Here is a 12,926-nt window from a genome sequence, read left to right as displayed (position 1 = left end):
AGAACCTGTTCATCAGTTCAATCTATCACAATATATTAGCATAGAAAGACAAAATTCCAAAGTCAAATTAATCATAGTATCAACACTAAAGTTATGTTAATTAAAACTGTCTTTGAAGTTTATTAGTCTACAATAGTTTCTTTTTTCTTTCTTTTTTATGACCCTTTTACTAACAAAGTTCATACTGTATGTATTTATAACTATTGTTTTTTAAGTCTTTTCACTAATTGAAAATGAATCCCCTTTGATTGATAATACCGTTTTCTTTACAATCATTTAACAACTATATTCCAAGTGAAGGAAAAGCCTATTCAATGTGCTTGCATTTGTAAAGTAATCTAAAATACAAAACCATCTAAATCTAATCTAATTTGAATAATAAACAAAATATTTTGAATTCCTAATGAGTAAAAAACAAACAAACTTACCGAAACCTACTTAACTGTAATTATTAGCCAAATCTATGAAAATGAACAACCATTCACCATTGTATTCAGTGAGTTGATATCTCACAACAGACTCGGTCTAGTGGTTAAGTGCTCGCGTGCGAGACTGATAGGTCCTGGGTTCGAATCTCGTGAGGCGGGATCGTGGATGCGCACTACTGAGGAGTCACACAATAGGACGAAATGGCCATTCAGTGCTTCCAGGTTTTCCATGGTGGTCTAACTTCAATTAATTCATGATTTCAACCATAAAATTACTGAAATCTACACAAAAGCCCTTCTGATATTAGCCAAATGATGTATAATTTACGATAAGGTTGTTTATATCATTAAATTTGTAGATTTTATACTTTATGTGATGATAACCTAAGAAATAGTTGAAAAGGCTGAGAGATCAACTGTTTTTTTTGAAATTTTCGAACCCAGTTTAAAATACCTCAGTTTGAAAAGATTGATATTATCATCATGTTTCATATAGTAATCATTTTCATCAAAACTCAGAATATACTTAGTCAATGAGTTTCTAATACTTATTTAAGATAACTTTAAATGATCTACTAATAAACATAAAAGTGTCAACACTCATATTTATTATCTTTAACGTCATTTCTATACTTTGATCGCAAGTAACATTACTATCTGTCAGCATTATTTATTATTAATTATTATTAATTATTTGAACACAAATATTGGTACAAAGGGGCACCGAATACATATACGCTATACAAGTCACTTGATTTATGTGAGGGCTGTGATACTGCCCAAGTGCCCAAACCGAACCAAGTGGTTTTCTTAGGGAGCCAGACCCAGAGCCTTTGACCTGAAGATCTGATCCACAAGACAGTGGAGCATCGTTAGGAGATGCAGTCCCATGGTAGCCAGTGACGAACGATTGATTCATACGCCATTTATTCCTTCGGGAGACTGGAGCCCATGTACACCATTGATTTGGAATCACGGTTCTCCAACTCCCTTAGTTGGACCCTCCATGTCCACTAACCCGGTTAGGGCGTCTGACATTCTCTTTTCATCCTCTTAATTTCGTGAACAACAGTAATACCGTGAGAAGGTAGTGAATAGGACTTCCTTGACAGTGGCTGTATATGCATGATCATATGAGAGCATTTAGAGAGGATGTTCTGACTCATCCTACTCTTGGCCGTACCACGACATTCGGGGGCGTATTATTCCTAATTTCTAACAAAAACTGTACATAATTAAATAGTACAGTATTACTGCTTGTCTTAAACATCTTAAATATCATAGAACATATTTGTACTAATATATATATATGTATCTATTCATGAATAAGTACTTTTGAAGTGTCAAATGTCAATATATGGACAAACTAACATATCATAAACCATTGAACATTGAATTTTCTTTAAAGAATTCATACTTATCATATAGATGAGATATGTAAACACATTCATGTTTTATTGTTTTTTTTTGTTTTTCTATTGTCATTAAATGCTCAATTCAAAGAAATTTGTTTAACTACATTCCATGTAAACATATCAAAGCCAAAAAAAAAATAAAAAAATAAAAAAAAGAAACCATTTATAAGTGTCAATTTAATTGTAAAAATTATTGTCACTGGTATTTTGTGATTTTTATTGACATATTTTATTAAATTATTATTATTAGTATTATTAGCATTATTATTATTAGTAGTATTATTATTAGTAAGAGTAGTAGTATTATTAGTATTAGTAGTATTAATAGTATTATCATTATTATCTTAATAGTTCTTCATTATCCGTCAAGATAGAAACACATTGATTTAATGTACATGTTTCATTGTTACCAAAGTTAAATGAACCCAGATTAAATTTCATTAGATTTTCTATTTGAACAAACTATTGTTTCGTTTTTTGTTTTTGTTGTTGTTGTCGTTGGTGGTGGTGGTGGTGATGGTATAAATATGGTATTTGTATTTGTATTTGATGTAAATCAAATAAGTACACCATTGTTACATTGTTTGTTTTAATAATGTTTATATAAATTTTGATATGCAATCTCTTTCTAAATGGTGAGATATTGAGTTTTTCTTTTTTTTTTACTAAGTAAACGTACAGTATACCATTCGATCTTTAACTATTAACCAATCTAAGATGTAAATCAATAAACGTATCCTTAGAAGCTTACTTAACTGACGTTGATAAAATACAAACTTTTGATTACATTAAAGAACAGTGTTTGAGGTGTGAAGCTATCTAAATGAAACAATGTCACTTGAGGATTATATAGTTGAGATCATGAGTCAATTGAAGCTAGACCAACATGGAAAACCTGGAAACACTGAATGGCCGTTTCGTCCTATTGTGTGACTCCTCAGTAGTGCTCATCCACGATCCCGCCTCACGAGATTCGAACCCAGGACCTATCAGTCTCGCACGCGAACACTCAACCGGTAGACCACTGAGTATACAAAATAGTTTAAAAACTTAACATTTGAGGAAAAGGAGAGTGGATTCACATGGGTTTGTGTTTCTGGGTCATGTCATATAATGCCTCTAACTCTTAGTCAAGATTATCGATCTGACCCCAAACCACACAGTATGCAACTACCAAAAAGGCTTGATCTAACAGTTAGGGACTTCATATAATGATGCTATGTCATGGTTTAGTCAATTCTAGCTTACCTACTCATATACTATCAAGCATTCAACAACAAGGTAGATGGTGATTGAACATACTTAACAGATCTTAATCACTACATTTTTTCATCAGAAATCTAAATTGAATTAAGCCAACCCATTTGATTTGTATGGAATAAATCTCTAAAAAAATATTTATTATGACTGATTTTTTTAACTAGACATCAATTACAAATCAGAAAAATTACGCTCAATATTATAATCTCTAGGTACCTGGTAACAGAATCCATCACGCAAAATTATTTTTAATCATTTTCAATTGCATATTCCAAATGTTTTTATATTTTCTGTCAGTTTAAACTGTACACGTTATCATTGTCATTATTATTATTGGTAGTAGTAGTACTAGCAGTATTCCTTGATTGAAAACGATTACATTGCAGAAAGAAGTGTCCACGTTTTTATTTTCAATACTGTGAAATATTCTTTAGATTATTTTTTCTTCATCAAAATCAATCGAAGCAACGAGTTTTTTTCTTTTCTTTTTTTATTTATTTGAACACATAAACATTGGTACAAAGGGGCACCGAATACATATGCGCCACACAAATATCATTGGATTTGTGTGAGGGCTGTGATACTGCCCACGTGCCCAAACTGAAGCAGGTGGTTTTCTTAGGGGCCACACCCCGAGCCTTTGATCTAAAGGTCTAATCCACAAGACAGTGGAGCATCGTGGAGAGATGCAGTCCCATGGTAGCCGGTGACCAACGATTGATTCATACTCCATTTGTTCCCTCAAGATACTGGAGCCCATGTACACCATTGGTTTGGAACCAGGGTTTTCCAACTCCCCTAGGTAGACTTTCCGTGTCCACCAACCCGGTTAAAGCGTCGGACATTCGCTTTCCGTCCTCTGAATTTGGTAAACAACGGTAATGCCACGAGAAGGCAGTGAGTAGGACTTCCCTGATAGACGCTATATACGCGTGGTCATGTGAGAGCATTTGGAGAGGGAGAGTGGACTCTTCCCACTCTCAGCCGTACCAGGACATTTGGGGACTAGTTTTTTCTATTATATAACATAAGATAATTTGTACTGTTTTCAGCGTTTAGTGTAGTTCTAAATTATCATAATTTATTCTGATTAATTTTTATGAGAAATTTACTTTTTGATTCATTTTCATGTAGTTTGTTGTACGTTTGCAGTAGTGCGTTTGTGAAATTTGATAAGTTACTTGTGTTTTTGGTTTGTTATTAGATCATTATTTTGAAAATATACAAACATATAAATGAAGTGCTATATCTCAGAATCACTACTGTTACAACTAGGTAATTAGGTTCGCTGACACTGTTATAACTCGGTAACCAACTGTTTAGAGAGTCGCCGCACATATCGATTCTATTGAGTTCATAATATTATTGCTTTTACTTGACACTCAGTAACCACTGCAATTCCTCGGTTGCACTGCTCATAGTGGAAAACAGAAACCATTACAATTCCCATGATGCAACATGAGAACCTCGAAAAACTGGTGCGATGAAGATTTATTGAATTTTCAAAAACTCGTCACCAAACAAGCCTCCAAATCACATCGAAAATCGATTCATCCTTAGATCACAAAACAATCATTTTTACACCCAATATTATCACAAGGGGGGTAGGAGTTATAGTTACTGTAAAACACGCATAATAAATGTAGTTCACCCGAATTAATCCAGGGAATAAAATTGTCATATTGAACGACAGCTCACACTTGTCATCTAGAACTAAAATCGATACAAAAAATTAGTGACCTAAACGGCCTTATCCTGTCATATCATAAACAGTCTATCGTAAGCATGTACACATGTATTTGCTATTTTATTTAAAACTGCGAAATAGTTTAATATGAGTCAGCTTTAATTTCACAAGAAGTAGATACTGTTGAATATAAGTTCAAATATAAACTATTGATTTTTTTCGGTTCACTGTTCACTAAGAAAATTTTGAGATCGACCACCTGGTCATCGACATCTGTGACAATTGTTTTTTCCTGTGGTCTAGAGGTTAATCGTTCACAAACGAGACCGAAGATCCTAGGTTCGAGTCTCACGTGTGGGGTCGTGGATGCACATCATTGAGGAGTCCCATACTAGGACAAGACAGCTATCTAATGCTTCCAGGTTGTCAATGATGGTCTAGCTTAGATTGACTCATGAATTAACTTCTATGAGATATAATAATATTACGTCATTGTTCAATACAAATAAACTGAAGGAAAAGTTGAGTGTTTGATTTGGTGACTTAAAACTGAATGTTTTCAAAATTGATTCATCATTTCACTCGACCACTCGACAAATTCATTAAAACTAGTTAAAAGTTTATTGAATTCTATAAGAATCTAGTCCGAATAAACAAGCTTAGTAGGGGGAGGGGTTAGGAAGACTACTGTGAACAAAATGAAATCATTCTCCTTTTTTAATAAACAAGATATTTATTTGTCTATTGACATTACATAACTTATCATACATTTTTCGGATGTAAATAAATTCCATTGGTGAATTTTTTTAATAGTTTATATCATGAGTCAATTGAAGCTAGACCACCGTAGAAAACCTGGAAGCACTGGACAGCCAAATCGTCCTATTATGGGACTCCTAAGCAGTGCACATCCACGATCCCGCCTCACCAGATTCGAACCCAGGACCTACCAGTCTCGCGCCAGAGCACTTAACCGATAGACCACTGAGCTGGCCGGCATCCAACGGTGTTAATGTCTAGCTTCAATTTTTTAAAAGTAAAATTGTGTATACATGCGATTGTGTGCATGTTCAGTAATCTGGATCCAAAAATAAATAAACAAATTTTGATAACAATGTGATATAACCAAGTAGGCAAACACAATATTGACGATCTGGGTTGTTTGTTTTTTTCATCTACCTATAATACTGTTTGGCTAACATGTTTACCAAGGTAACCAAATGTTTTGGAATGACAAAGAACAGACTAATGAATGAATATTCATTGTCTATATGAGATAGAAATATTTATTATTTTAATATTAATACAAGCTAAGTATAAACATGTTGTGGGAAGTTATGACAGAATTCAGTTAGATTTATAATATATTGTTTGTTCTTTGGTTAATTAAGCAATAGAATTATTAATATGAGGTTTATGTAAACAACCGAACTTCATGGTTTTGTAATACGGATTGATGTTAGCTAGTCAATTACAGGGAATTAGGGAAACATTAAAATTCAGTAGTTTTTACAAACTCCTAATACACGTATTAATTATGTGCCCGATAGTGACTAATTTCAGGAATTCTACAGGGAAGCCATGACCAGTGGAGTTGAACCATCTAGAGTATGAGACAATTGTCCATCAATGACGTTGAAAGATGGCTACTCAATTTTGTCAACTAATCGAAGTTAAACATAAAAGTCTTGGGTTCCGTCGTATGTGCACACTTCTGAGGAGTCCCAAACTGAGACAAAACAGCTAACCACTGCTTTCAGGTTACCATTGGTCGTTTAATCAAGATTAGTTTGTGATATGACCTTTTGAAATTTAATATTCTCCATAACTCTTTTCTTCCGTAATATGGTGATACTCTCTTATTCTTGAACTTTATTTGTCAAAGGAACAACCTTCATTTACACGTTTTTAATAGATTGTTATTTCTCAATACATTTGAAATTATTGTGTAACCGACATTAAATACTCGAGTACTTTTGATCATTTTCATCTTGATTTCCTTTTGTCATCGTAGGTAGCGCTATCTCGGAGTCCATTACTATTACTAAATTCCTGTTCATTCCTTCCTAGTTTTAAAAAGTAGTCTAGCTTCGGCCGGTTCTTGATTTCAATAGGACTCAATAATTCCCACAAATCTCCTAGATGTATGGTTTTTCTCTTTATCGGCTGATTGAAATACTTGTGGCTGGAGTAAAGGAAACCGAACTTATTATTGGCATTGTAGCAATTAGTGTTTTGATGACTAGCAAAAAGGTAGTTTAGAAAATTTATATAGATGTTTATAAATCAAGCTAATATATTACTCCACGGAGCCGTTGGTTATCAAAACCTTCTGTATCTATACTTACCTAATTTTTGTTTAAAGTTTGCGACTTAATCGATGATTCTCAAACTGTTACATGCTTCAATATCTATACTGGTGATGATGAATCCATTATCTATACTCCAAATTCGATACAATTTATTCGAAGTGTTCTGATCACTAATGACATTAATGTGTTACGTCATCGTAAAGCTCATTAAGCTGAAACAATGAATATTTTTTCCCAAACCATTAGCTGTTTATGACTAACATAGTTGATAATTTATTTTTGTATTGGTTGTTTGAATCTTGCCATTGATGTTTAGGACTGCAACTGATCAATCTCTTATTGGCATATGTGCATTCTGTGCAGATTGTCTCGATATTACTTTGGATCACAAGCATTATAAGCAGAGATGACTGTCGACTAGTAGTAGCGTCTAGGACGCTCATTTCGTTCTATTTAGGACTGAATATCAGAATTGAAAACGTCTCATTTATTTCTACATTTTATAAAAGTCTGAGAATCGTCCATTTCTTATGACCTAGTTTGAATGATATTTTGATTGTATGACATTACTTTATGATGAGAATTGATAACAGAAAAACTAATTGGAGAACGTGTAGTATAAGAATGAGATTAAAATAGCTTCATTGAATTTCCAACGAGTGTGCAGTTAATCACAAAACACCTTTCATCAATCGACAGTTTATAGAAAATAGAGCATTAGAAGTGCAAAGTACAAACTGATTTTCCACAATTAATAAGTCAATCAATGTCTTCTATATATTACTGTCTGTCAGTCGGAAAACAAGTATCTTTTGGTCAGTAATGTTAAGAACTGGTAGATTATAGGTTCCAACTTCGTTTCATTTACTACTGTTATGTCAACCGGTTATAATCACTAAACCTCAAAATCCGGAAAAAAATAGTAGAAATGTGGATTAAAGTTAAATATTCCATTATGTACATAATAAATCTGTTACGTCGAATTGATTTCAAATACAAAATATTGAATATTGAAAGTGTACTGAGGAAATAACCTCATCGTCCCATCAAATCTCCGAGGCTTTTACAAAAAGAACTAATTGTTTAAAATCTTTTAAAAGAACGATTTCTTTTCCAAGGTCAAGTTGTTTGTGTTTGTTTGAATTTCAAATGTAGCGGAATATCAATTTATTAGTTGAATTCAATTTCCTTTTAGATTGTTTATTATGTTTAAATACGAATTATGTTTCAAACATACATATGGATAAAACAACTGAATTATTTTGTTCTTTATGATGTTTATACTTCAACATCCTACTAAGGTGTCAGCGATACTTGGCCATCTATGATAATAGTAGTGTTTTTTATTAAAGCATATGGTTTACAACAACTTTGAGGGTGTTTTTAAAGCTTGGAATGCTCTCGTTCAGTAATTTTATCGACCTACATCTCTTATAACGTATATTTATTTGCAGTAGTCAGTTGGATGTAGTTGGTAGAAAATTCTGTCAGCTGGCATTCGCTGACAAGCTGAATCGGTAATCTTAAGGGACTTAATAAATATTTAAAATCTTTCACAAACAAAACGATACTTAATATTTTAATGATCAATTCATTTTTAGAGCTTAATTAAATGACTTAATATTACTGTCATTAAAAGTGTAAAACGTTAAAAAACTACCTCACCTACCTCGGCTTAGTTAACCAATTTATATCATCGGGCCTCACACTTTCAGAATGACTCAAACTCAAGTAATTATCAACAGCTCAGTGTCATTTCAGTAAATAAATAAATCTGCACAACTGTGATGGATTTTAAATCATCCAACACAGTGTCCTTAATATTTAGTTATAGTAAATGTACAGATCAATGATATGTAGTCGATACTAGAGTGTGAAACATCCATATAATATTAGGCTTTTCCTAATCAGATTTAGTAAAATGAAAATTGTAATTTTTAATAAGAATGAAAAAGATACCAGAATAGTTACAATACTGTCTCTAATTGACCTAGTGTAACTGAAGGTGGGGAGTATCCACCCTCCCTCTCAAAATGCTCTTATATGGCCACGCGTATATAGCCCCTACCAGGAAAGTTCTACTTACTACTTTCTCGTGATGCTTGTATTGTTTACGAACTGCTAATGATCGGTGCTTAAACCGGGTTGGTAAGTACAGAGGACTTACCTAAAGGAATTGCAAAACCCTGAATCCGAATAGTGTACATGGGTTGCAGGATCCTTAGAGGAATAACTGATATATAACCTATTGTTGGTCACTGGTACCGCACCTACTAACGTTGTTCCACTGTCTTATAAATTAAACCTCTATGTGAAAAGGATAGGGAGTGAGGCTCTAAGAAAACCACTTGTTTCGGTTTAGACACTCGGATAGTATCCTAGAGCCCACAAGAATTCACTGATCAATGTGGCGCATATATATTTTAATGGCCCTTTTTACATATGTTCATGTATTTAAATAAATAAATAATAAAGTTAAAATTGTACATCCTGACTGAACTAATTTTCTCCATTTTTATTTTTTCTCAAAACATTTTAGTGTGATTCAGCTGGTCCAAGTCCTTTGGCTATGTTGGCTCGTACTTGTCAAAATATTGGTAACATAATGGATTGTGGAAATTCTTCTAACAGATTTTTATCATCTAATTCAAATTCTATACGAAAACAATCAACTGTCAGTTCAATTCCCGTCACAAATGGTAGAATTGTCAGTAATAATAACAGTAATAATAGTAATACTACCAAATTAAATAAGCCTAAAGCAATGAATTTAAATGAAGTTATGTCATCGTCTTTTAATAGACGAAATACAACCTCAAAATACTTATCCTCAAATGATACATCCAGGTTGAACTTCTCCAATACTGCTGGAGGTGTAAGTACTGATCTAAATAATTCTGTCACTAATACTGCCGGTAAAACAACTCGTAATAATAATACTAATACTACTACTAATAGTAATAATGACTCAGTAGTCAGTTCATTAACATTAAATCATAATACTACTAGACAACTATCCCCTATTTCTATACCATCCACTTTATTTCCACAAGTTAATACAACAAAAACTGAATCTAATTTAACATTTAACAATCACTTCCTTAAATCTGATGATTTACATCAAACATCTAATGCTCTTGCTCAATTAGCTCGTTTATCATCAAGTTTTTCATTGCCTGAAACACCAAAATTAAATTTTACATGTTTTAAAAATTCTAATAATGTAATGAGCAATAGAAATGTATGGAATGATATTAGAAATAGTACTGATACTACTGCTAATAATAATAGTAATACACAACACGATCCAAATTCATTGAAACGAATCAAACGACGTACCAATTCAAATTCTAAATTCTCCAATACATCAGATGAATGTCATTCACCACCTTCAGCTAAAAGAAGTACAAAAGATAATCATTTATCATTCTTTATGCATTCAATGAATAATTATACCAATCATCATGATTCTACTCATTCAAATGATACTACTAATATAAGTATCTCATCTAATATAACAACTAATATTATGAATAATCGTGCACAATCACCTAATTGTACTGATTTCATGTCAACGAATGAACCATCATTTGAATATAAAGAAACTGGAAATATCATAACAAATAAAGATACACAAGAAAAATTCTCTTATCAATTAGCTCGTAGTTTTTTAGATTTTTTCTATGGAAAATTAGTTAATTCTATAAATTCGGATTCAAACAATTTTTCTTCGACAACAACAAATACTACTCATAATACTACTAATAATACTACTACTAATACAACTACTACTAATATCCTAAATAACAATAATAATCATACATTATTCAAAGAAGATCATAATGAATCTATAAATCCTTTATGCTTAAATAATGAACGACGAACATTAGAATGGTTAACTAATACAAATCTAATGCATCGACAACAAACAATGGAACCATTGAATTCAACAATGAATCATACTGTTCCAACATCAACAAATACATTTCCTTGTTTATTATGTGGTCAAATATTTCATGGTCATACAGAATTATGCATGCATGTATATACACATTTATTAGCATTCAATTTACAAGAATCCAAAAAATCCAATCCTATAGAAGATCATTTGAGATTATTACATGGTGAAACAAATCCATTTCAAAATAATAGATCAAATGGTTTATTAACTGGATCTAAAAATGATCATTCATTTATGCCTTTCTTTTTTCCACCTCCACCATCACAATTATCTAGATCTGCTTTGACAACAACAACAACAACACCAACAACAATCAATGCTCCAACTACTTTATGTTCTGTAAATTATAATAATAATACACAATTTCATTCAATATCTGATACAAATCATTCATTGAATCCTTCAGATTTATTTCAATCATATTTATCTCAATGGTTTCGTAATTTTTCTAGTCCTCATTCAAATAATCAATTAAATAATATGATCAATCATAATCTTTCATCAAATCTACCATGGATATCATCAGATACTTCAATAATGAATAAATCAATGGATTATAAAACTTGGCAAAATGTTTTAACAGCAGCTTATTTATATTCATTGAAAGAATCCACAACAACAGGAACAATAGGAGAACAAACTCCAACATCAATGACAAATCCAAATTTTTTAACATCTATTCCTTTACAAAATTCATTACATAAAAATGAAAATTCTAATTATTATGATATATTTTTTGGTTCAAAACCTTTTATCACACCATTTCCTCAAAGTTAACAATTTATAAAACTATCAAATACAATAACTATACATACATATATAAATACCTACCTTTATTTAATTTGTTCATTTCAACTATTCTCTTTTATTCCAATATAGTTCTCTTTGAATTTCTGCCCTCCCCACTTTTTTCTCGTCAGTGATAACAATAAACAAAGTAAATGAAATGTCGATTAAACATGTTTCAATAATCAATATTGAAAGTGGAAAACAAAAAAACAATCAAATAAACAAAATCTGTGATTTCGTTCTCAGGAACGTGTTGTATCTATTCATTGAGATAAAACTGTGAATAATATACACATATATATATACATATTTATATATCTATATATGCATATACATATTTATCATGATTAATCTTACATAATAATGTACACAAATTGTTTCTTTCTCTTTATTGATTGATTTTCAAAACAATAAATCTTTATATTTGTGAGTAAATCAGTGACTTTTCATTATCTAAACAATTATCATTGCCCACAAATGCCCTTGTACGGACGAGAGTGGGGAGAGAGAATACGCTCTCCCTCTCAAAATGCTCTCACATGGTCACGCGTATATAACCTCTGTCAGGAAAGTCCTACTTACTACCATCTCGTCGCATTACTGTTGTTTACCAAATTGAGAGGACGAAAGCGAATGTCCGGAGTTATAACCGGCTTGGTGGACACGGAAAGTCCACCTAGTGGGGTTGGAAAAGCCTGATTCAAAACTAATGGTGTACATGGACTTGAGGATCTTGAGGAAACAAATGGCGTATGAATCAATTATTGGTCATCGGTTACCATGTGACTGCACCTCCTCACGATGCTCCACTGTCTTGTGGATCAGAACTTCAGGTCAAAGGCACCAGGTGTGTCCCCTAAGAAAACCACCTGCTTCGGTTTGAGCATGCGGGCAGTATCACAGCCCTCATACAAAGCAAATGATAAAGTGTGGCGCATATGTATCTGGTGCCCCTTTGTACCGATATTTATGTGTTTAAATAAAAAATAAATAAATAAACAATCATTAATTCGATAAATGAATTAACATCGTTTATTAAACGTTCCTGATGAGCCCTCAATAGGGCGAAATATA

The 12,926-nt window shown here is 32.4% G+C and overlaps 1 protein-coding gene across 1 annotated transcript in view; it reads left to right on the top strand.

Moving 5' to 3' along the window:
• The window catches only part of Smp_098300 (hypothetical protein), a 29,774-nt gene extending 17,515 nt beyond the window's left edge, over window positions 1–12,259 (top strand). Inside the window, exons 2-4 of the mRNA XM_018795586.1 lie at window positions 9,642–10,017; window positions 10,075–10,764; window positions 10,936–12,259. Coding sequence (XP_018646948.1) covers window positions 9,642–10,017; window positions 10,075–10,764; window positions 10,936–11,840 — 1,971 coding nt within the window. The 3' untranslated portion in view covers window positions 11,841–12,259. The remainder of the gene's footprint in view (window positions 1–9,641; window positions 10,018–10,074; window positions 10,765–10,935) is intronic.
• Window positions 12,260–12,926: the final 667 nt, after the last annotated feature.

This window comes from Schistosoma mansoni (assembly GCF_000237925.1).
Source record: "Schistosoma mansoni, WGS project CABG00000000 data, supercontig 0178, strain Puerto Rico, whole genome shotgun sequence".
Classification (NCBI taxonomy): Eukaryota; Metazoa; Platyhelminthes; class Trematoda; order Strigeidida; family Schistosomatidae; genus Schistosoma; species Schistosoma mansoni.
This window is presented reverse-complemented; position numbering and strand designations above follow the sequence as displayed.